This window comes from Uranotaenia lowii, chromosome 3, assembly GCF_029784155.1.
Source record: "Uranotaenia lowii strain MFRU-FL chromosome 3, ASM2978415v1, whole genome shotgun sequence".
NCBI lineage: Eukaryota > Metazoa > Arthropoda > Insecta > Diptera > Culicidae > Uranotaenia > Uranotaenia lowii.
In genome coordinates, this window is record NC_073693.1 from 163,113,908 (window position 1) to 163,140,695 (window position 26,788).

The window sequence follows — 26,788 nt, forward strand, 5'->3', positions numbered from 1 at the left end:
CGAACCTTGGTGTTTCAATCTAAAATGTGATGAATTTTTCATATTCGAAACTCATAATTTCGGAATATGAAAAAAAATATATATAAAATTTAAAACATTTGAATCTGACATTTTTATCCTAAATTTATATTCAGAGTTGAAACATAAGAAAGTTTCATGAGTCCAGAATTGAAAAATGTTGAACAATTTGATCATGCACAATTTTTTTGAATTCATAAGTTTCAACAACAACAAACGGAACAAATTTCAAATCCTTCTATTGTCACTCGGAGTTGGAACATCGCGAGGGGGGGACAATAAAATATAATGCGAAAAACAAATAAATTGGAATAAATTGCACGGAAGCTTGTATGCAACAAAATTGCATACTATATCGTTGCACAAAACCTATAAATCAAGTAATTTTTTATCGAATAATTCAATCCAATCAAGAAAACAAAAAGTTAAATTACTCCCATCTTCTTAAATTTGTTTTTTGATCTTGTAATCTTTAAGATATTGGAATTTTTAATTTATTTCAAATTTTATTTATTATCTCCTTCGGGATTTTTAATAATTTCGAAAGGGGGGGCCCCCCTTTCGGTTTAACAAAAGAAGAAATTGATATTTGTTCCAGCCTAATTGAAAAAAATAAACCATAAATTCAAAATCAAGTAAGAGATTTCTGGTTAAGGGTTCTGATACAAATTTCACTTTTGGTTTCGAATTCATAGGATTTCATATCTGAAATTAAGATTCAGGGCTAAATTTGGGTTCAAAATGCAAAATTGAGACTTTTAACTAAAATCCAAGGTTTGAATTCAGATTAAGCTCAAATTTAAGTTTTCCAATCAATATTTAAATATCAATTTTAAAAATACAATTAAGGATTCAAATTAAAGGCGATCGCAGTTTCATAATTTTGATTCTTGATTTGATCCAGATTTAAGTTGTGAAAACTTTAATTACAAAATTTTAGTTATAAAATGTATATTGTTGAACTTGTTTTTTTATCCTCAGGTAAAAAATCAGCAAGAAATTTTCTTTAACATTATTTACATATGTTGAAGGTTCTTCAAATTCAAGGGTTTTAACTAAAATCTTAAATTTTAATTGAGTTTATTAACCTTATTTGAACCGTAAACCTTATTTTTTATTATTATTTCTGAATATTTGATACACTCATGCATAAAATAGTAATGCTTGTGGTTTAAATGCATTAGCTTGCTAATGTAAGTGAGTAAAACATGTTTTTTTCTGAATGAAGCGTTCAAAATCCTTTTTTGTTGTTGCTGTATTCGAGTTTACTCTTGAGATCTAACTCACGGACATCAGCTCAGAAGGCAACTGGTTCACCAAATGAGCTCTATTATTATTTGTACTTAGTATATATACATTTTTTCACTTGTGTATGCATTGTTCAAGAAAAAATGTTATAGTTAAAAAATTGCCATCAAACCCCCCCCCCCCCCCCCCCATGAGCCGGTTCTTCCTACGGCCCTGACTTGCATTATGAATTAATTTTGTTTAGAAAAAAAATGTTTGTAGCTAAGGTGGGAAAACTGACAACAAATCGACAAATATATTCAATATTTGCAACCGAAAAAATACTGAAATTAAGTTATTCAGCCCATAAGCCCATGCAATTTAAAAAAAAATGTAAAAAATGTTTCCTGTACGATAAAGTCATTCGTAAGATTAAAAAAATGTGAAAAAAGATAAGAAAGTTAGACTGCCAATCAGGGTGGATTTGATTTGAATCAAAGTGATTTAAATCATGATTTAAATCATGATTTAAATCACTTGATTATGATCAGTGATTTAAATCAAAGTTTCTAAGTGAATAAAATACCTGAAATTTAGTAAGTATGGAATTGTTTTTTTTTTTTTTTCATTTTTCCACGTTTTTAAGCATCGAAGCATCCCCTCGGGAATTAAGAATTTTTTTTTTTCTTGCTCCTTGTGCTATTCCGAAAGTTGTAATTGATGCCGAAAGCTTGTCCACGTAGAAGGGGGTTGGAGTTTGGATAATGTCCACGTGGACATACTTCATAAATACTAAAATTTAAATCAATGAATATATTTTGATATGAAGAACAATGTCCGCTCAAGTATGCTCAAAATAATTTTTATTCGTTTCTTTCAATTAAACTGAAGAAAATTTTCTTTTCTTTTTTTTGATAATTTCATCTGATTTTTCATGTTTTTACTTAAATTTCAATGCTCAACTTTTTTAAAAGTTATGAATTAGATTTTTTTTTCTATTTGTTTGATCTTTTGATTTCTCTGAACTAAGGGAAAAAGAAGGCTGATTGAGTGCTAAATTCTAACTCGTGGTCCGTCTTTAAAATGTGTTTGGTGAATTTCGATAATATTTTCATTCAGTGAAGGAATTGCCCATTTGTTAATGAAATTAACCATTTAAATTTAAAAATCTTTAAAAACATGTATTCAAGTTATAAATTTAGACTAGACGAGAACAGTGGAAAACATGCATTACACAGGAGTAAGCTTATGAAGGAATTAAACAAAATTTTCCAAGACAACCGTCAACCGTTTCAAGTCGTTAGATACAAAGTCGAATCGATGTGGATTGAGTTTGAAAAACATTAGTTTTTGATGAATGTTGAAAATCCTAATTCATGATTGTTACACTTAGGGGCCTCCATAAATGATGTCACGCGTTAGGGGGGGGAGAGGGGGTTTCGATTTTTGTGACAATTTGTGACATGGGGGGAGGGGGGGTCAGCTTGAACGTGACATCACATATTGTAACAAAAAAAAGGCAAAACAATAACAAATAATTTTATATAAAATTCAAGAAATTTTTTTTTTGTTTCGATTATAGTCGTTTTACCATCTTTATGGCATTCGCGACTTTATCAACGGTGCAGTTGGCGGATCGTTATTGAAAAACTTATCCGGTACAACTGTGTTCGATGTTTGCTCTTGGGCTCGAACTCGCGGATATCGGCTCAGGAGACAACAGACATGCCAACTGAGCTATATCACAAGCCCGATAAATTTATACTACGTAAACTTTATGTGCATAAGAAAGTTAACAAAGACACTTCCACTGCAACACTCAGAAAAGTCCGCCTCACTAAAATTGTGGATAACGTGAACAGGAATGCTTGGCTATTCTTACCGGTGAAGAAGATTTAGATTGCGAATTGATTGAAGAAGAGGAACTAGATTTAAATGGCTTCTCAGACATCGTCGCTGATGCTGCAGCTACTGCCTCGACTTTCCCGGTCATTGATATGGAAAGTCATCAACATAATCTTTGGACTAATGATTTAAATGTGTTTTAAGCAATGATTGAGGGCTTGTTAATAGTTAATAGCCTTTTTTTCAATTCTTTGAATAAAACTGATGAATTTAAAATAAAGTATAATAAGTAAATACATTTTTAATCAAATTTCTAAAGAGTTGAAAATTTTATCCTGGGGAAGGGGGGGTTCATGAAAACGTGACGTAATACAAAAGGGGGGGGGGGGGGTGATGGAAGTTGTGACAATATGTGACAAGGGGGGGAGAGGGGGTCTATTTTTTCCAAATTTTTTGTTTCCTGAAATGCAATTGATAGAACAAATGCTATTTAACCCTCATCCGCATTAGATTTCATTACCCTAATCAGCACTAGGAGTGTCAATTTCACACCACAAGCTCAAATCGTTATAACTTTTGGCGTGTTAAACCGATTTAAATAAAACTTACATCAAAAGAAACCTTGTAACGTCAGTAAAATATGTTTAGAACATTATATACAGCTAAAGTTACAAGTTTTCTCGTTATTCAGCATGAAAGAAAAAAAATCCGAAAAAAACATGCCTCACGAAAACTGCTGTAGTTCATATATTACACGTCCAAAAAAATATTTGTCTTATGCATATGAAAGTTGAAGTTAATGCCTACATCATGAAGACAAGAAATATTTTTTTTAATTTTTTTTTTAATGAAATGGTCACAAAAAGTTAAAAAAAAGTGGTCTAAAAAACCTTCTTTTCATTCGATAGCTAGTACCTAAATACTGTTTGAGCGATGGTAGAGTTTTAGAAAAAATACGAAAACAAACTTTATTAAAATTCTAACATTTTGCTGTCTTTAGATTTTTGATGCAAATCAAATGATTTTTATCCACCCTGCTGCTAATAGAATGAAATGCCTTTATTGGAGAACAGATCCCCAATGGAATAAACTTTTGTTCGATAAACATTCCCATGGAGTGTAAATTTTTTTGAAAATTCATGAGTACGTTCTACATTTTATAGAACAACATTTCTTCCCGTGATTAATAAGAGTACTGAAGTAAATTGCATGCCAAGAATTCGTTGGGGTCAAAAGAACAGACTTTTGTAAGTTGTTTTTTCAAAACTTAAGCTATATTTTGCGTTTGATGACATCATGTTGTCAACAAGATTTAAATTTATATTTAATAGGATGACTTTGAGGATACTGGGGATGAATCATCCCAGAGGATGAAAATCCCATGAAAATATATTCAACTAAATGAAGAATTTTCAACATGACTTAATAAACTTACCAATAGCAGGACACGTACGAACAGTCATTGATGTTGGGGAAAAGCATAAAGTTTGCATCGTTTGACGACATTTTTACTTCTATTTTTTTTCTCCTGTTAGCCTGTTGTTGTGAAAGTTGTTGCTGTTGTTACTGTTTTGCTGGTGTGCTTATCTCTTTTGCTCTCACCAAGCTTCTGTTATTGGAGAACTCGCGTTTTTTTTTCACGTGAACCTATTTCGAAAGTCCGCAGTAAGCAGCAGCAAAGCTAAACCGGGTTCGGAACCAAGGATTTCTTCTCTCTCAAAGGGTCTCCTTCTCTCACGCACCGTAAATTTTCACTCTCGTACAAATTTTCCGAAAGCTGTGGAGCTCTTTTCCAGGGGAATGTGTTTTTCTTTGTATCCCTGGGGTGGTCAGCAGAGGGTTTTGTCTGGAGTGGAATGCCTCAGCCACACAGATACAGGTCAGAGCGCGCGGGGTTTTTCTATACGCGTACCCAAACGCCCATTGTGGTGCAACACAGGCATGCAAAGCTTCAAGACTGGGATGACAAGTTCCAGAACCACTTTGCTCTCCGCTATCGGAAACACAATGGGAAGATGCGTGAAATCAATGCTGCTGTGATGTGGTGGAAGTTTTCCTGTCTAGGAACCGGAATCTGTGGGTTTCCCGAAACACACAGACAAAAACTTTATGCACTGAACAAAGAGAACTTTAATGAGCAATTCAACAGTGAAAACAAAACACTTGACCCCTTGCAGATTTGTTAAAAGCTAGACTTGTTGGAACACTGGTCTATTATCTAAATACGGTATATTATTATAAGGGTGCACTATCTACCATAATTATTACTTCACTTTTAATTCATGAAATCCAGCTTTTTTCTTAACAAATTAACAATACAATAACATCCCAGAGCTGTTTAATGTAGCATTAGATTTTTACCCCCACCTGATCACTTCAAGCGATTGCTTCCGAAAAGTAGGCTGCTGTGCACTGAATTTCAGACGAATCACACCACAAGTATCCTTAGGCACACACAACTACGCCAGACTACGCAGCAAGCAGTGGAATATTTCATCAACTAAAATCGCCACCACACTGACTGACTGGTGTTAATGCGGTACTATTCGACGCTCACTGAGATGTGTATACTCGATTTCAAAGGTTCATAAATTTTCCACGCACTTTTCCGAGACTACAAAGCGTATTTCGACACATGTGCCGATTTGCAACAGCACTCTTGACGCTCTTCGAGATTTTTTTTTCTTTCCCAAAACGATTCGATGCAGCAAAGGTTCAAGCACTAGATTCCGAAAGACCCGGATTATAATTGCACCGCACTTTGTCGAAAGGAATTCCGGCAAGGACTCGGGGGAAAAAGGAGGGGTCTAAGGGAATGAAAGGGTCACGACGCGATCTTCGAAGCGAGCCTCCCAATTTCACGGTAGCACTATTTTGTCACTTTTCTTAAGGGTAAAACACTACTTGAACTGGAACCACCAGGCGGCTCCACAATAGCCACTCGCGGAAACTCAACTAGGAAGGAAAACTAGAACCCGTCTGGCTTCGGTCACGGAACGTCGGAAAATGTGTTGTGTTGAAAAACTCTCAGCTTTGCAAGGTCCTCAACAACACCCCGATAAAACGAGCTATGGGCGCGAGAGCGAGAGAATTTCGTGCTTTGTATGCGTTTTCCTTTCACGGTTAGTTGCAACAGATTTTACTCAAGTTTTCCCTGGCAAAAAACACCGAATACACCCCCTGATGAGGGTAAGAGAAAGGAGAAAATTGATCACGAGGAAGGATTTCCATCCACTGCTGATTGCGGGCGAGCGATATAAACAACAAAACACAGAAGAAACGCGCGTGCACGCATCTGGCTGGAGCAAAAGAGAGAGCGACGCCGATGACAGTTAAACGATATAACCTGGTATTTGCCCGCGCTCGTGTGCTTGTTTTTACGAGAGAGCTTTATTCACTTCTCTTGCAGTTTAGAGCTTTCATTCCAAAGCTCTTCTGGCTTATTCCACCGTGACGTGAAATCGCTTTTCCGGACTTTTCTGAACTATTATCGTTCCAGAAGTAAACTAATTTACTTGAAAATGAAAAAAAAATGTAGCAAATGGTCGCAAATGGATTTTCCTTTAAAATGAATATAATTTTGTCCTTAACCCTCATCCGCATTAGGGTGTCATTTTGACACCATTGCAAGTTTGAAGGCTTGTAACTTTTTTCAGAAGCTTCAAAATACAAAAATTTCTTCGGGGACCCTAAATGAATTCAAAAGTTCTTCAATATTGCATCTTTACTTTTTTTATGAACGAACCCTGGAAGCCTGGACAAAAAAACTCCCTTTTCCGACTTTTGGTGTCATTTTGACACCACAAAAGTAAAATCTATTTAAGTCATTTGAATTATTATGAACTTCACACAAAACTTATATCAATAGAAACCTTGTAATGTCAGTAAAATATGTTTAGAACATTATATACAGCTAAAGTTACAAGTTTTCTCGTTATTCAGCATGAAAGAAAAAAAATCTGAAAAAACATGCCTCACGAAAACTGTTGTAGTTCATATGTTACACGTCCAAAAAAATATTTGCTTTATGCATATGAAAGCTGAAGTTAATGCCTACATCATGAAGACAAGAAATATTTTTTTAAATTTTTTTTAATGAAATGGTCACAAAAAGTTCAAAAAAGTGGTCCAAAAAACCTACTTTTCATTCGATTGCTAGTAAATACTGTTTGAGCGATGGTAGAGTTTTGAAAAAAATTAGACTACAAAATGTATTAAAATTCCAACATTTTGCTGTCTTTAGATTTTTAATGCAACAAAAATTGAATTTACTGGAATTTTTCAAAGTTCACTACTTTGCGCGATTTTTTTACAAATTGAAATTTCATCTGTTTTTGTGGTCCACCGTCAGGTTGTACCCGGATTATCAGTGCTTTTGCTTTGTTTGGACCAACCAAGAGTATATTCATTGGAAAGCTAATTTAATCTTCATTCTAGTGAGGTGCTGCAATTCACGCTGTGAGATTTCACAAAAATATGAAAATTATAAACATAAAATCATTCCTGAATTTCTAGAACTACTAGCACCTCGTCCAGCAAAACGTGTTTGTTCGCTCTCCGAGTAGGTACGGTGGGTGGTGATTCGGGCAGAGAGCGAAGCCGACAGACCAAGAAATGCACGACACGCATCGTTATTTCGTCTGTCGGCTTCGCTCTCTGCCCGAATCACCACCCACCGTACCTACTCGGAGAGCAAACAAACACGTTTTCCTGGACGAGGTGCTTGTAGTTCTAGAAATGAAGGATTGATTTTATGTTTATAATTTTCATATTTTTGTGAAATCTCACAGCGTGAATTGCAGCACCTCACTAGAATGAAGATTAAATGTGCTTTCCAATGAATATACTCTTGGTTGGTCCAAACAAAGCAAAAGCACTGATAATCCGGGTACAACCTGACGGTGGACCACAAAAACAGATGAAATTTCAATTTGTAAAAAAATCGCGCAAAGTAGTGAACTTTGAAAAATTCCAGTAAATTCAATTTTTGTTGCATTAAAAATCTAAAGACAGCAAAATGTTGGAATTTTAATACATTTTGTAGTCTAATTTTTTTCAAAACTCTACCATCGCTCAAACAGTATTTACTAGCAATCGAATGAAAAGTAGGTTTTTTGGACCACTTTTTTGAACTTTTTGTGACCATTTCATTAAAAAAAATTTAAAAAAATATTTCTTGTCTTCATGATGTAGGCATTAACTTCAGCTTTCATATGCATAAAGCAAATATTTTTTTGGACGTGTAACATATGAACTACAACAGTTTTCGTGAGGCATGTTTTTTCGGATTTTTTTTCTTTCACGCTGAATAACGAGAAAACTTGTAACTTTAGCTGTATATAATGTTCTAAACATATTTTACTGACATTACAAGGTATCTTTTGATGTAAGTTTTGTTTAAATCGGTCTAACACGCCAAAAGTTATAACGATTTGAGCTTGTGGTGTCAAATTGACACCACAAGTGCTGATTAGGGTAATGAAATCTAATGCGGATGAGGGTTAAGACAATAAAGTTGTTTTTGTTGTGATCGATTTCTTTTGTGACGTGAATTCACGCTAGAATTGACCATTTTTGAATTCAGTACATACAAGGGGAAAAGTTTCCTAAATGGGCCTATCGGGTTAAATGACCATACGGCCGTTTGACGAAATGGCTGACAAGACAACATATCTAATCAATGCATTTTGAGGGTGATACGCTTTGAACATAAGGCAAGAAAGAATTTTATGAATAAACCAACTCAAAAAAAATTTAAAAATTCATACAAGGTTTTGATTCCTTTTGATGTAATATTTTGACTTTTAAAAATAATACGTAAAGAAGCTCAAAACAAAAAGTTGGGTGGTTTTAATTTCTTATTTAAATGATCCTTAGAAGAAAAACAAATTTAAGCTTTTTTGATGATTTCAAAATGATTGGAAAGTGGATTAGAGAATGTATTTGTATGCCCCTATTATGTTTGTAAAATGCCGCTATCCTCAAATAACTGGTTAAATTGAATGAATATGTGATCTTTATCATAAAAACTTCAAATTTAAGCTCTTATTGACACCTTTAGCGAGAATTGAAGATCTCAAAACAGATTTGATGAAGTTTTTCTTATGGATGAACTGCGTCCATACTATGGCAACCCTAACTTTTGTTTTATTCTATAAAATAATAAAAGAAATTCATTTTTATAAAACTTCAGCTCTGTCGTATGGAAGTTATCAGTTTCTAGCATTTCCAATGAAATTATTTGGAAATATTGCCAAAAAACAGAAATTTTGCCTAAAGCATAAATAGGCGCATTTAGCCCGCACGGTTTGAGGTTTGGTAATTTTGACAACAGTTATAATAAATTCGATTTCTCAAAAACTGCAGAAGATTTCAACACAAAATTTACTCCAATGTATAGAAAACAGATGTCTGGTCATATGTATATAGTTTTTGTACACATATTCGATGTAATATTTCATTAAATCAGTATTCTTCTTAATAGGCGCATATAGCCCGCTCCTCCCCAACTTTGATTTTCTGTTCTATCTGTGGGAATAGAATATCGGTGTCTTCGAATGAGTTGTAGAAAAAAAACTACCCACAATTTGATGCACGTAGCTTCTCGATTGAACAACAACGAACGAAGTTATTGCTTATTTCAAGTTGTGACGTGAATTCACTCAGTTTAAACAGAACAGGGTAGTTGACTGAATTCACGTCACGAACTATCAAGTTATTCTGAACCATTCTTTAGAGCCTTCAAACTTTATGTGCACTTTTAAAAACGATATTTTGTTGTTCCGACTTTTACAACCATAAACTTTCAGTATCTTTACCTAAATTTTTCCTTATTTTAATTGGTACTTGAATAGCAACATATTGAGGGATCATACGTTAAAATATTACTACTGTTTCTCACAATCTTCATTAAAAGATTCACCAAAAAAAAATGTTTTATTTTTTTTTTAAATCTTTTTATTTTTTATTTAAAAATAACGAACTTATTTAAAAATGAAATAAATTATGTTCGATTTGTAAAAATTCGACCATCTTGAGGGTCAAAACAGCATATTCCCCTTATGAAATTTTACAAGAAATGAGTAAGGACATCGATTGGTTTGATAAGTTTGAATGATTACTTTTGCAGTTGTGTTCTCCTTTACACAACATTGATGTTTTCTAAAAAGTTTATGCGAATCATTATTATTCGGAAACATGAATCCTTGAAATTATTTAAATTAAAACGTGTTAAAACTATATTAGAAAACTGTTACAAAATGTTCATATTTAACAATCGAATCAGCTTTCTTATTGAAACATGTAGAAAACAAAAGATTGCAAACAGATTATTTATCTGCTTTTTATTATTAATTTGATTTCTAAAATTCGGAATAGCAAAACATAACTTTTTTTATGATCTATATATTTCCCTAATAATACAATTCAAAGTATGAAATATACAAAGTACAAAGTATACAAAATATGAAAAACTATCGGTTCCGAATTCCTAAGAAAGGTTTCTGAAATCTAAAGATTTTTAATATATTCAGAGTTTGAAAAAAATATTGGTAAAGAGAGTGTTTTGATATTCAGCATCCTAGGATTCAACTACATGTGCAAATTTTCAGTACCTACCATTCTTGCAAATCAGAATCTGCAAGTAAAAAATAATAAAAACTTTAGTTTCAAACTTTGGATAGTAAGCTTAATGGTAATCTTATATGTTTTTATGTATTTGAAATCACCATTTAATTTAAAATTTTAGTTCAAATAAAAATGCAAAATTAAAAAATTGAACTTCAAATTCGAATTCTTTACTGAAGATCATGTTTTCGGCAATTTCCAAAAGAGTTCATTAAATGATTTATTCTAAATGTATTTATCTCAGCCTTGAAAATTAAATTTGAGACTTTGTATGCTGACTTGAGGTTTCTGATTTCTAGAACTTAAATTTGAACCTGTAAATTCCAAATTCTAAATTCCAAATTATGATCAATCAATCCATTAATTTCTAAACATAAAGTTAAGAAATAACAAACTTGCGTTCTGAAAAAGTGAAAACTGAACTCCGTTTGATTCAAAATAATATTTTCAGGTTCTGTTCAAATTTTAATCAGTTGGGATCAGGCTTTTAAATCATGCTTTTTTATTTCACGTGATACTCTGTTATCAAACAACGTATTGTATATCTGGTAAGCTGATTTGGAATCTAATGAGTTAAACTTGCTTATGGATATTTAGCTGAAATATTTTTGAAGAGTAACTTCTTTAGAACCTTAGCTTAAGTTCAGTCATTTTCTGATGATTTTCATCAAATAGTCCGACCGTTAAAAAATGCAAATTTGTTTTGACCATAACTTAGTTATCTTACAAGTAATTGCAGATCGGATTGACTTATTTGAAAGTATATAAATGGCACTTAATTTGGAAGGCTTAGCTAAAAAAAATATATCACAAATGATTATCATCGAAAAATTAACGAAAATTAGAACATTAGTTTTTATATGAGTATAAAGTTGTGATAACATAAATCATATGATTTTAAGATTTTTACTTTTAATAATTTTTTCATAAGTAAGTGCAGGTCATAAGCTTTCAAATAAGCCAATCCGATTTGCAATTACGTTTAAGACAACTAAGTTATGGTCAAAACAAATTAGCATTTTTTCTAACTGTCGGATTATTTGGTGAAAATCATCAAAAAATGCTGAAACTTTAGCTAAAGTTCTAAAGAAGATAGTCTTCAAAAATATTTCAAGCAAGTTCAACGCATCAGCTTACCAGAAAAACAATACGTGGCCGTTACACCATACTATGGGGTGATCCCAAACTTTTGGACGATGACTTAAGTAGCTATTTTATATATTTTAAGTATTTTAATAAGTTTGAAAAAAAAGATTCGAATACAACTCGAATTTTGAAATTTGGTCCACCCCACCCTGATTTGATCGGGTTTGAATTTGAGGTTCAATTTTTGAAAAATGTCTCAACTCTAAGCTAAATTTAAGTCATATAAACTCAAAAATAACATTTTGTCAAATACATACAAAGAAGGTTTTGCTCAAGATTTCTTGATAAGATCAAAAGAATTCCAATATGTAATAAGATATGGCTGATCAAAATTTTCATGCTTTTGAGGGGGTGATCCCAAATTTTGGCCGGCAGTGTATATCTGTAGTTTTCCTGCGGTGTAAATTACATTTGGGGACTCATTCTTTGCTGACTGTTGTTTCAAGTAAAAAAGCTTAATTTACTATGGCATTCAAGAATTTTATACATCCGCTTCAGTAATAACACTCTGGATGCCCCTTCTGACCTTTCTATCATAATGCTGAACCATTTTAAAGATGAAATTCTGAAAAAGTCGGTGTCACATCATGTGCCATGGCTTAACCCTAATCTGCTCTTGAGTGTCAATATGACACTATTGTAAGTTTGGCAGCTTGTTACTTTATTCTGGTGCATCCAAATAAAACAATTTCTTCGGGTACCCTCATTGAATTCTTGAAATCTTTAATTTTGTATCATTACTTTTTTTATGGACGCACCCTGAAACCCCAGGAAAAAACTCGCTAATCAGACCTTGAGTGTCAATTTGTCACTCCTCGCAGCAGTGTATTCGAAAAAAATGCAACACTTTGTTTTTCAGAAGTTGCAACATGCGTGGTTGTAACACTGACTGATTTGTAGCTTCCACAGATCGTCAACCACCTCAAGTGCTAGATATCATATTTTTCAATTTTTTTCCTCCTTGTTTATCTCCGGAACAGCCAGGCGAAACTAGTCAACGAAAAATCTCTGGCAGGAAACATGCCAGGTGCCCGTTTAAGAATTCGTTTTGCTGTCCTTTACGTTATTTTTCATAATATCTCCTCGCTAGTGATTCCAATATTTTGCGTATAATTTGACCGCCATATTTTATTTATTTTTAATGGCGGGCAGCTTTTATCTCTTCCAGAAATGAAGTCAAGAGAGTTTATTAGTCAGCTCGTTGAACTAGTAATGAAAAATTGTTTTGTCACTTCCCCAATCGAAATTTATGATTTGTGCTTGATAAAACCTCTAATATTCTTTACTTCATGGATTCAACCACGAATAATGAAAATGACAATTAATTAGCACACTTTTAGATCCTTTAGGACCTAGGTCAGGCAAATAGAAATTTTGCTGCAGCATTTTTGCAGCATTTTTTTACTTCTCGACAGAAAATTTAGCACTTTATGAAAAGATTTGAAATCGTTTATCATAAAAATTCGTGCCGGAACCAAAAAAAATCAATAAAGCTATTGTTTCATAGATGAGGCATGCTCAGTTTGGTGAAACTTGTAAACTTATCCAATGCAAAACTCTCTCAACAACTTAAAAAAAAGTTTTAAGAATGGTCATTCTAATGAAACAAAATTTTATGCCTGCTGGTCGTAGGATTGGTCGATCTTGGATCGATCCTTGGAGGATTGATCTTCTCAACTCCGATTTACGATTTTTTGTGAGCTACATCAATGTTTCGTGTTCAGACACTAAAAAAGTCAATATCATAACTGAATGATACTTAAAAAAAGTAGACAAAAACGTTTAAAAATGCATTTTAAATTTTTGTGCCGAAATCAGAAAATCAGTCACTGTAGGGGCAACATAGGCACCATCTATCGGGGCAAGATGAGCTATTTCTACCGTAGAATCAAGCTGCGAATTTAATTTGATGAAGTCAAATGAATTATACACTTGACTTATTTACATTTGACGATTTACCCATTCGTATGGTGTCGGAGAGATAATCAGGAAACTCGAGTTCGATTCCTGGTCGAGGAGATTTTTTTTTTCATTTAGCATTCATGATCAGTCAAAACATAATTTTAGAAATTTTCAATTTATTTCAATACAATTTTGCAAATTATTTCCAAACCTTGTGAAATGGGTGCAGAAAGGTGTTTGTGATTGATTCAGATTAAAAAATTTGCTAGTATTTGCTGATCTTAAGAAATAACAGCAATTTTTCTGAAAATTACTTTTTTTCAAAAAATAAATTGATTTGTTTTTGATTTTTTTTCTGCATATTTTGTTTGATAACTCTAATATACATAAGACAATCTTAATAAAAATATCTTGAAATAATTTCTTTCAATCTCTTGAATTTGATTTCTTGTCAGTACATTTCTTAAAAATATCAAAGCGGTTCCGAGATTTTTGGATTTCGATTGGTGTTGATTTTAAACACTTTCTCCGGTTCACCTTACATAAAAGCGCCCAAAATTTTATTCTTTCCATTTGTAGAAGGTTTATACAAATTTGAAATTTTGTATCTTTTTTTGCATATTTTTTTTCAATAGAAAGCAGTTTCCTCTTGTTACAAATGGAAAAGATCGATTAATCGGAGATCGATCTTAAAGCTCCGATTTTTTAGATGGGTCGATACCAGAACCGTCCATCTGAATCGATCTTGTAGATCGATCTTTTCGCGAAGATCGAACAATCCTAGCTGGTCGGTGATTTAATCAGATCAATCTGACATTTGAGCGTTTTTTTTTTGTTTTTTTCTTTTGTTTTCCACCCTGGTTTAGGACTAATTAAACAATTTAACATATGCACTTAAGTCGAATACTTGATTTCCAGCTGTTTTTGTGACTTATGCTGGGACATTCCTGAATTTTTGTGTACCTGCCCAAAAAAATTATTCAAAGGCCTTCTGTATTGAACAATATTTCAAAAACCACTTGACAGAACGTCATAAAAATTTGCACATGTAAACATCACAACAGTAGGTAGCTTCACTGAAAAAATCATCCAATTTCCATGCATGCATGTAGAAGTTATTAACAAAACAAAGTGTTGCATTTTTTTTCGAATACACTCCTTAAAACCGCAATATCTTCTTGTTTCTCAACCGATTCTTACGAAATTTATAGTTTTGGAAACCACGTTATGTCACTCAAATGTTCAGAAATCAGACATTATACACCTACAACTTTTTTGACGATTTTTCAAAGGTAGCTGTTTTTCGAACTTTTTGTCATGTCAGAGACTATAACGGGTAAAAATTTCGGGGACGGAAGAGGGTTAAAGGTGCGTTTGAACTTATCCCGGTAGTCGAATAATTGACCCCACAGTGTGTATTCACAAGAGCGAATATTATTTTCACCACTTTCAGGGTGTATTGAAAATGTTTTGGATAATTTAGGTTTTCACTTGAATATCAGTCCCAAACACTAACCTTTTCCATAAAACGGATCAAAAAGCCCTTTTTGATCGCCTAAATAGCAAAACAAAAATTCACTTTTTATGTCTAGTACATATTTGAATTAGTATGTAAACAAAAAGAACAGCGTTTTTGATCAAACATTTAAAGAAAATTTAGTTTGTATATGCCAGATTGTTTATTTGGGCCAGAACAATTTCTACAAAAAAAATTAAAAAAATTTTGAAACGGAGAAAAATAGAACGTTTGCACACGCCCCGGGTTTGCACTTGCCCCAGTGTACCTCAATCCTATGAAACGAGAGCGGAAATTCATTTGATGGCTGGCCGTGGCCCGTGTCGTAGAGGATAGTCAGTTTCAATTCTTCTAAACCAACGGTCATGAGATCAAATCCCGGTCACGGCATACATAGTACACTTTCTTTGGGTTGGTGGTATTAGCACAGAGAACAGACGTACAAGCTCGAACAAAAAATCTTCAAAAAAGTGTGTAAAATTTCAAATGCAGACATCCGAAAAATATGTTAAAAATTGACTTTAAACAGTGGCACCTATTGCGCCGTTCAAAAGTTACAAATCAAATTTTCAAGTGTACAGTTTTCGAAAAGACGTAACCGTATATATGAACTCATAATTAAACTAATGCCGCTGGAAATTTTACACAAGTTTCGTGGGCTAGCTTGTACGTCTGTTCTCTGTGGTATTAGCACTTGTAAGATGCTAGCCATCATAAGGGTGATACGGTCAAAATTTGGTCAATATGAGCTTGACGTATTTCTTTCAATTTTGCATTTGCACCTGAACACCCCTCATTTTGAAGGTGTGTGTGTGTGTAGAATGTTGATCCTATTTTGATTTTAGAAGCTGGCAAAATCGCTAGAAGTTGCAAAATCAACCGTTACAAATGTGATTAAAGTGTTTGAGGAATGTTTGTCGACAGCCAGGAAGTCTGGATCGGGGGAAAATCGAAAACCGGAAGCCGCTGAGACGACAAAGAGAGTTGCCGGTAGTTTCAAGCGAAACCCTAACATCTCTCTCCGAGATGCCGCAAATAAGCTGGGTGTATCGTCTACAACCGTGCATCGAGCCAAAAAACGAGCCGGACTATCGACTTACAAGAAGGTAGTGACTCCAAATCGCAATAATAAACAAAATACGACGGCCAAAGTGCGATTCCGGAGGGTGTACACGACGATGCTGACGAAGTTTGACTGCGTGGTAATGGACGACGAAACCTACGTCAAAGCCGACTACAAGAAGCTTCCGGGACAGGAGTTTTATACGGCAAAAGGAAGGGGAAAGGTAGCATATATTTTTAAGCACATGAAACTGTCAAAGTTTGCGAAGATATATCTGGTTTGGCAAGCCATCTGTACCTGTGGCTTGAAAAGCAGCATTTTCATAGCTTCCGGGACTGTCAACCAAGAAAATTACGTGAAAGAGTGTTTGAATAAACGTCTGCTGCCCTTCCTGAAGAAACACGGTTGTTCTGTACTGTTTTGGCCGGATTTGGCATCTTGCCATTACGGTAAAAAGGCCATGGAGTGGTACGCCGCCAACAACGTGCAGGTGGTTCCCAAGAACAAGAACCCTCCCGACACGCCAGAGCTCCGCCCAACCTAAAGAAGACCAAAAAAACTGCAAAGGACGAGCAGCAGTTCAAAGCAAACTGGCTTTCTGCGGCGAAGAAGGTGGACTAGATGGCTGTACAAAATCTGATGGCAGGGGTTAAGCGTAAGGCCCTGCAATTCGGATTTGGAAAAGCGGAAGCCTAACTGCATATTTTTCCTGAATTTTATACTAATTAAACCTGAAAAAGAAATTTAATTTGATTTTTAAATAAACGATTTCCCCGATTTACACGCGTCTTCCCTTGACCAAATTTTGACCGTATCACCCTTTATCCTTGAAAGTTGAACGCTTAGACTTAAGTAAAAAGGAATTTCGTCGAGGACACATCAATTAAGATCCTGTGTATGTTTGTGTTCGTTTAAAACAAAATAATTAAAAACTAAGTGTCCAGATGTTGGAAATAAAAGTTATTTCTTAACTTCCAATGGATTTTGTCATCTTCGAAAAAAAAAACGCCTGGCCAAGATTGACAGGTAATATGTTTGGCACATCAAAAGCAAAAGGTCTTTATATTACAATCTTGTAGTGTATCGACATGAACGTGGACTTTTATTGTTCAGCTGGGCCATCGGGCAGCTTACCGGGTGGTCCTTTTTTAATTTCCCTAATCCAAAGGACTGTATCAGCACCGTTCCTGTTTTCAGGAATCTATGATTAGGATATGATTTTTTTTCTAATCATGTATTGTTGGCGGTCTCTCTCTCCTTTTTTTCTATAACTTGACAACTTATAGGTATTTTTGGCTTGAGCAAAAAGGCGTACTGAAAAGTTTTCGTTTGTGGGGCCATTCATTCAGGAAATTGGAGGGGCAAAGAAGACACGAACCTAGAAGAATTACGTTGTTTTGTTACCTCCCATCAATTCACAGCACAGCACGGGTCATTAGCATGAGAGCAAGAGGGGTGGCCGGTTTAATGGCGGGAAAGTTACTTTCCTAGTCCGGCAAGTTTGAACACCGGATCGTGGTAGTTGGTTCCCCGGTACAGATCCGGAACCGACGATACCAGCGCTCGGATACGATTTGAAGGGCGATAATTGCTGGAAGAAAAATAATCATAAAACATTGGTCAACTAAGTCCTAAGTTATATTTGAAATTTTCAGTTCAAAATTGAGTATTAAGTGTTAAATCTGAAATATGAATAAGTGAATTTTCACCAACTTACCGTATAGCGTGTAGAAATGCCGCACTTCCGGCAGGTCTGGGGTAGTCTTCGATAAACTCTGTAATTTGGAACGGAAAAGTCAACTTATGTACCACCGGTTAATCAGTTCGATTCTGTTGGCTGCCACTCAATGCTACCTACCTTTGCGGAGGTTGGAGACCATATTTTGTCCCTCAAGAAGATTGACCTGCTCGTTCGAGAGGTTTTTAGTTTCCAGGTTTTCCAGATTCTGCTTCAGGTGTTGGAAGAAATCTCCCAAGTTGGTCAGCGCACCTGCCAGAGAAACCACGATGCAAGGAATCGATTAGTTTGCTACGTTCGTTGATGATTAATGGGATATGAAATATGGCCGGCGGTCTTGTCTTGTCCGTTTGATTCAATGATGTCATTTATGAGAAACGCGGGCGGATGATACGACATTGTAAGTGATTGATGGAACGAACGGTTTGAAACTTGCTTTGCATCGCTTCGCTTGCATTTGAAACATTATAACACGTTGATAGTATTAATTGAAAACGGATACACCCGGTAAATTCCTAATTGATACTTGGCAACTGCTCCTAATCAATGTATTGTATCCAAACGCCTACAATGCACAGATCATGATTTGCAGAAAAGCTTCAAATTCAAGAAAAGGTTTCTTCAAATAATATGAGCGTAACTGTGAAAATGTTTTTTTCAAGGAGTTTAAAGTATTGTTGAAAGTCATGCATATTTAGGTCCTCTGTGGGAAGAAATGTGTCGTTTTTTGCATCATGCGGTAGACTGAAGATTACAACGGTAGATTGTGCCAGCTTTGTAGCTGATGACGGAATGTTGGCATTTTAACTGTTCCCAAAGATTGCATGCAGCCCACATGACTAAGTATGTAGGTGCACCAGGAAGCTAGGAGATTTAACCAAGTTACATACGCTAATCTCATTCTTTTCAATAAAACCGCTCATCATCCACACGACGACGTTGTTAAATGACATCGCGGTTTTTTTTTTCTTTCTTCGTTTTGCAACATAATCCCCCATCTCTCATTTATTTATACGTAGCATCAAGCATCGCTGACAATATGAATTTTCTTGAAGCTGATTTCTTGTTCAGGTGAAACGTTCGGGAATCAACATTATTGGGGCTTAAACCAGTCCACCGGATGTACGCATGTTAATTTTCAAACTTATATATTGCGAATTCAGGGGATTGCCCAGTCAAAGTTTTACCTGTATGATTTTATAAACCCAGCTGTCATAAGTACAAGAGCTTGTTAGGTCACAACACGTTTATAAAACGCTTATTACGCTCCGTACAAAATATTCTAAAGAGAATATTGCGTCTTATGAAACATTGATAACTTCAAATACTATTAGAAAAAACTTATCCAAGATAACATATTCTCGATCAAGACTACAAATTCTTCTACAAGTCTCCGAAAAGCGGGTTGAAAATTCAATTTGATAAAAAACCATAAACACATTATACAATTCAACTTTGTTTATCGGCGTCATATTGTCCCCCGTTGCTCAATGTCAAATCTCATAGAACCTGGCGCGAGGTGTGATCGAGTTAATCAACCAACTCACCCATTAGAAAAAAATCAGGATTTTCAGGACACCACTAATTCAGTTAAAATTGCATAAATAATGGCGAAATGCAGGTACTGTAAACGCTTTAATTTATGCAACTGAGGCGAGCAGACTGTAAGCCGGCCTGTATATGTATGGAAAAACACCATTTGAATATCATTTGAACCGAAGATTATTTATTTATCAAATATCAAATTTTCAATAAGATTGCCTAATAGCTAATCTCCAATGTTACTTAATTGCTCGGATTTTGCCCGAATATGTTTACTTTATTTGCAAAATCGAAGAAAATTTTAAATAACGTGATAACAATTGTGTATTTTGCGTTCAGAATATTTTTTTAACAAAGTTTATCCAAATAAACAGACTGATGTGTTTCGACTCGAAACTTTCGAGTTTTTTTTTCTTAATTTTGATTGAAGAATTGCTATACTTGCCTGGATATTGCCCAGATTTTGGGTTGTAAACTTTGAAATCGAATTCCCGGATTTTGCATAGTTTTAAGATAAAATAGCCCGGATTTGCCCTTGCCAGGTAAGTGCGGAAAAATATCTGGTGAGTATCTTTTTAAATCATTTTCGATGTTCTGGTTCAAATTTTGTTTAATCAAAATTTGCCTGTGACCGGATTGTGGATCGAATCTGTATCCAGTTTATTATTCTTGATTTTCAGTTCGGTGATTCGAATCTTTGTTTTGCTTTTAAAATTAAAATTAGAATCATTTTCTATATTCGAAACTCATCATTCCGGAATATTAAAAGAAAATATTTAAAATCACATACCATTATTAGGGTTTGGATTTGAAGTTTTCACCTTTAATTCCTATGCAGAATTGAAAAAGTTCCATAATGGTGATCCAGAGTTAAAATATCAGAGTTTTGAAATTTTCATTCAGATTCACTAGTTGAATTACGAATAAAACAATGAAGAAAAAGTGTCTGTCACAGGACCTACTGAATCTCATCTGCACAGACCTTTACAAGATACTTTAGACAGATTGTCATCCTGGGCTTTGGGGCTTGGGATTGAGTTTTCTCCTCAGAAAACGGAGATGGTTGTTTTCTTTAAGAAACATAGACCTGCTCAACCTAAGCCTAAACACCTAGGCAGAACGATCACTCAATCGAGGTGTTTCATGTATCTTGGGGTTTGGTTTGATTCCAAGTGCCAAATCAGACAGGGCCACATCAAATCCCAACATTTCACTGTTCCTTCTGGGGTCCCCAAGGTAGCCATCTAGGTCCTCTCCTGTTTAACCTATTAATGAACGACCTTTGTCAATTAATTGGTTCTGAATTAGTGTTTTATGCAGACGATTTGAAAATGTACCGCTCAATTACGCATTACTCAGACTGTTTCCTTATTCAGCGAGATCTCGATAATCTAATGCTCTGGTGCCAAGTGAATACGATGGAAGTCAACCTAAAAAAATGTAAGATTCTTACGTTCACCAGAAGCAGGGTTGAGATTACCCATCTGTACACAGCTGTTAGCGTTTCTCTTGAAAAGGTTGAGTCTATTAGGGATCTTGGTGTGATTATGGATAAATCTCTGGCATTCAAGGAGCATTTAGCTGTAACCGTGGCCAAAGCAAAAACTGTGCTGGGATTTCTGGTAAGGAACGCCAAAGGATTCAGAGACATTACCACTCTCAAAGCATTATACTGCTCACTCATTCGCAGCGGTTTGGAGTACAATATCCAAATATGAGCACCTAATTCAATTGGAGGGCTGAAACTACTTGAGTCAGTTCAGAGGCGGTTCCTGCGATACGCGCTTCCAAATTTACCATGGAATGAACCTCAGCGACTTCCCTCCTACCATGACCGATGTGGAATCTTGAATATCGAACCAATTGGCTCGCGTGCTGTGCTGCTTCGTCGTTTGTTTATATTCGACGTCATATCCGTGAATATATATAGTGCCAGTCTCATCGAAATGATATCGTATCATGTCCCATCTCGTTTCCTAAGAAATTTCGAGCCGTTAAGATTAAACAATTATGGAAGGAATGATTTTTATAACCCATTTGACATCTCTTGTAGATTGTTCAACCAATTGTATGTGTATTTTGATTTTAATATAAGTAAGGATAGTTTTAAGCGTAGTTTAAGTAACCAGTCTGTATGATATTGAGCTATCGAAGACCGTGAACAATAAATAAACAAAGTGTACTTGGAGAGCCCACATTGAGTATCTGAAAGGAAAATGCCAACAAAGAATCAATTTTCTCCGATCAATCACTGGCACCTGGTGGGGAGCCCATCCAGAAGATCTTTTAAAGTTGTATCGAACAACGATTCTCTCAGTGATGGAATATGGTAGCTTCTGTTTCCAGTCAGCTGCCAAAACTCACCTTATCAAGCTCGAGCGTATTTGGATACGCTCGAGCTTGATGAGGTGAGTTTTGGCAGCTCCGTTGTCTCCGCATCGCTTTGGGCTGTAGGCCCTCAACGCATAACATGAGTCTTGAAGTTTTAGCAGGAATACTTCCTCTGAAAGATCGATTCAATATACTATCACTCCGGTTCCTCATCAGGTGTGAGGTCATGAACCCATTGGTGATTGTAAATTTTGAGGGGCTACTTGAGCAAAATTTTCAAACCAGATTTATGTCTATATACCTACCATGTCCTCATGTCAATGCAGGTAAACCCTTCTTCATTCTCTCCAACTCGTGTTTGTAGCCCAGACTACGATAACTCTTCTGCGATAACTTTTCTGTCCAGTTTGATTTGTCTATGCAGCAGGAAATTGCTGACAAAATGTACTTTACTGATGGATCACTTATAGAGGAATCAACAGGATACGGAGTGTTCAACGAAATATCTAGCGCCTCTTACAGCCTCGAGTCACCATGCTCTGTGTATATAGCAGAGTTAGCAGCTATTTATTGAGCTTTGGACAGTGTCGCTTCAAGGTCAGTTTGGCACTACTTTATTGTAACGGATAGTCTGAGTTCTGTTCAAACAATCCACTCAATAAAACCGGGAAAGCATTCGCCATACTTCTTCGAGAAGATACGGGATAGTTTGAGTGCTTTATCAAAACGTCGCTTTACCATCACCTTTGTTTGGGTTCCCTCCCATTGCTCGATAGAGGGTAATGAGGAGGCAGACTCTCTGGCAAAGGTGGGGGCGATGGAAGGCGACACGTATCAGCGTGAAATCGTCTTCAACGAATTTTAGTCAACTGGCAGCGCAAATGGGACGAGGATGAGTTGGGTCGGTGCTGCAATCGATTATCCCAAGGTTAAGCCTTAAACCCTGGTTTAATAGATTGAACCTGAGTCGAGATTTTATTCGTATATTTTCTCGTTCCATGTCCAATAATTATTCCTTAGACGCGGTACTCTATCGTTTTGATATTGCTGGCAGCAATCTATGTGGTTGCGGCCAAGGTAATCATGACATCGAGCATATTGTTAGGACGTGTGAGGTCCACCTTGTCACCTGAACTAGTCTACCGGATGTACGCATGTTAATTTTAAAACTCATATATTGCGAATTCAGGGGATCGTCCAGTCAAGGTTTTACCTATGTATATCTATATATATAAAAATGAATTTCTGTCTGTCTGTCTGTCTGTCTGTCTGTCTGTCTGTCTGTCTGTTCCCTATAGACTCGGAAACTACTAAACCGATTTACGTGAAACTTGACAGGTGGAGGTATTGGAGGCCGGGGAAGGTTCCTATTATGGTTTGGTACCCCTCCCCCTAACAGGAAGGGGGGGAGGGGCCTCCCAAATAAATGACCATTTTTTGCATAACTCAAGAACCAATCAAGCAAATGGTATCAAATTTGGCATGAGGTGGTATGTGGGAACGGGAAATATTTCAATGAATATTAGGTACCCCTCCCTCCTCTCAGTCGGGTGATAGGGAGGGGAGAGGGGGGCTACCTTACAATTTTTCATACAACTCAAAAATTATTCAAGATATTGGAACCAAATTTGGCATGGGAAGATATTTTGATACGAAAAATATGTCAATGATTATTTGAGACCCCTCCCTCTTTACAGTTAAAAGGAAGGGGGGGCTCTTTCATATTTTTTTTACATAACTCAAAAACTAATAAAGCAAATGGAACCAAATTTGGCATGGGAAGGTATTTGGATACGAAAAATGTTTCTATAATTATTTAAGACCCCTCCCTCTTTCCAGTAGGGAAATATAAAGGGGGAGGGGCCCTCTTTTTAATTTTTTACATAACTCAAAATAATCAAGCAAATTGAACCAAATTTGGCATGGGCGGATATTTGGGAACGTGACATGTTCTAATGATTGTTTGAGACCCCTTCATTTTTCCAGCGGGGAGAAAGGAAAGAGGGAGGGAAGTTTCATACAATTTTTATTGCATAGCACAAGAAATACAACAACAAATGGAACCAAATTTAGCATGGAATGATATTTGGGTACGAGAAATGCTTCTATGAATATTTCGTATCCGTCACTCCTTCGAAAAGGGGGAGAGCAGGTCTCCCTTACAATTTTCAGTATAACTGGAGAGCTGATCCAGCGAATTGAACCATATTTGGCATGGGATGGTATTTTGATACGAGAAATGTTTCTATTGTAAATTGAAGCCCCGCCCCGTTTCCATACATTTTTTTTTGCATAACTCGAGAATTAATAGAGCAAATGAAATAGAATTTGGTATCAAAAAGTATTTGAGAACAAAAAATATTTTTATGAATATTAAGTTCTCACTCCTCCATTCAATGGGGAGAACGGAAGGGGGATTGTACTCCCTTTCAAGTTTATGCATAACTCAAGAATTTACAACGCAAATAAAACCACATTTCCCATAGGATGGAATTTGAACACGAGAAATTTGTTTATGTCAAACAATTCCTTTTTTGCAGTGGGATGCTAGAATTGGGAATAAAGGAAGGAAAGAGAAAAGCTTACACTTAACTTTTTTTTTCGAGAAATGGACAAAACTTAACATGGAAAATCATTTTGGTATGATTCTATGATTATCTGACACACCATCCTCTTTTCAGTGAGTAAGTACATAGGAGGAGGAAGGTGAGCCCAATACAATTTTGTTAGCATTAGTTCTCAAATTATGCTAACGAAGCCAACAAATGGAAACAAATATGGCATGAAAAGGTACTAGGTTACGAGATATGTTTCTACGATTGTTATAGACCCTTACGCTTTACAGTGTAGAGAGGAGAAGAAAGGAGTGGGTTCCATATAAATTTTGTTGTAAAGCTTAAAAACTTATCAACCAATGGAACAATATTTTAAACAAGAAGATTAAAAATCACCCCCCATTTAGCAGGGGTGGGAAGGGAAGGACAGGAGGGAGGAGGGGCTCTCTTATCAGTTTTTTAGTTTAAATCCAGAATATATCAAGCAAAAGCAACCATATTTTATAAGTTGGATTGTTTGCGTACGATTTATTTTAGACCCTCCTTTTTTAGGGCGAAGCTTAAAGAAACAGATTAAAATTATCAGATCTTTAACACAAATTTATAGATCAAGATTCAAATATTAGTTTCAGTTATTTTTGGATTGCAATCCGATACTCCAGCTACAGCTTATGCGGTTGCTTATGCATTATGTTATAATTTGATTTAAAATAATGTCAACAAAACAATAAAAATTTGAGTGAATTCTGAATATATCATTCGATTTTGAAAGGTGTAGCAAAGCACACCGGGTCAGCTAGTGATTTTATAAACACAGGTCATAAGTAAAAGAGCTTGTTAGGTAACAAAGCGTTTATAAAACGCTTATGAGAGTAAAGATGCCCCGTACAAAGTGTTCTAAAGAGAAAATTGCGACTTATAAAACATTGATAACTTCAAATATCATTGGGAAAAAATTATTCAAGATAACATATTCTCGATCAAGACTACAAATTCTTCTACAAGTCTCCGAGGTGCGGGTTGCAAATTCAATTCGATAAAAAAACCATAAACACATTATAAAATTCAACTTTGTTTATCGGCGTCATATTGTCTCCTGTTGCTAAATGTCAAATCTCATAGAGCCAGGCGCGATCCTATGGGGGGAGAAGGGTGTTCGAGTTAATCACCACGCAACCCCCCCCCCCCCCCCTAGCGGGAAAAATTGTGCAGAATACACGAAAATACTCAAACTTCTATAACAAAAACTCGGGCTTCTCCTAGTTGGTAAAACCTTAAATTTTCAAAATTCAAGGTCAATCTTTAGAAAAAAAAAAATTATTGCAGTCAAATTTTCTATTCGGGGTCTTTTTTTTTTGTTGATAAACTTACAGAGTTTTATGATTACATACCACTTTAGTTCTACGAAAATCTTCATCGTTTAGGAGGGGCCTTCGCGGCCCTCATTAGATGGGAATCGATAGACAAAAGAATAATCGTAGCCAGATTTAGAACACGGGTAAGAAACCTTACAATACAGGATTTGCAGGAGAAAGAGCAGTTTTACAGTCAACTGAACAGCGTGGTAGAGAAAATTCCGAAGGTGACATTCAAATCCATTTGGGCGACTTCAACGCAAAGATTGGCCCCGATAATTAAGACCTTGAGCGCATCATGGGGCGCCATGGCCTATAGGACAGATGAGCGAAAACGGAGAGCTGTTTTTTAGAATTTTGAGGCAACAACATCATGGTGATCGGTGGATCGCTTTTCCCCCATCGACCAGCACATAAGGTCACTTGGGTATCCCGAGATGGCCGAACAGAAAATCAAATTAACCACATCTGCATCAGCCGAAAATGGAGAAGGAGCCTTCTTGGTGTACGCAACAAACGAAGCGCAGACATTGCATCTGACCATCACCACGTCCTTGGCGAGATACGACTAAGAGTTGCGCGTGTCCAATGGCGCGAGGAGAAAGTCGAGTGCCGATACGACGTAAGCCGGTTGGAGAATCCAGATGTGGAAAGGGCATACGTTGAACAGCTAGAGTCCCGAGCCTCGAAATTGCCGACAGACGGAACAGTCGAAGAACAGTGGTGTGGATTCAAGAATGCCTTTATCACGAGTACGACGAGCCATATCTCGGTGAAGTTTGTGGAAGAAGAAGTGAATGGATGTCGGATGAAACTTGGAGGATGGTCGATGATCGGAGAAAGGATCGATTGCATCCCTGCTGAAATGCTCAAAGCCGAACCTGTCTTATCAGCACAAATGTTGCACCGTGTTTTCGCTGCAAC

The 26,788-nt window shown here is 35.8% G+C and overlaps 2 protein-coding genes across 3 annotated transcripts in view; both read right to left on the reverse strand.

Moving 5' to 3' along the window:
* LOC129750534 (protein N-terminal glutamine amidohydrolase) overlaps positions 1 to 6,336 on the reverse strand; it is a 156,437-nt gene extending 150,101 nt beyond the window's left edge. The window contains exon 1 of the mRNA XM_055745487.1: positions 4,526 to 6,336. Coding sequence (XP_055601462.1) covers positions 4,526 to 4,596 — 71 coding nt within the window. The 5' untranslated portion in view covers positions 4,597 to 6,336. The remainder of the gene's footprint in view (positions 1 to 4,525) is intronic.
* Positions 6,337 to 17,371: 11,035 nt separating this feature from the next.
* LOC129755398 (uncharacterized) overlaps positions 17,372 to 26,788 on the reverse strand; it is a 28,044-nt gene continuing 18,627 nt past the window's right edge. For both annotated transcript variants that reach the window (XM_055751852.1, XM_055751851.1), the window contains exons 3-5: positions 18,202 to 18,333; positions 18,061 to 18,118; positions 17,372 to 17,934 (exon numbers count right to left, since the gene is read on the reverse strand). In XM_055751852.1, coding sequence (XP_055607827.1) covers positions 17,823 to 17,934; positions 18,061 to 18,118; positions 18,202 to 18,333 — 302 coding nt within the window. In that variant the 3' untranslated portion in view covers positions 17,372 to 17,822. The remainder of the gene's footprint in view (positions 17,935 to 18,060; positions 18,119 to 18,201; positions 18,334 to 26,788) is intronic.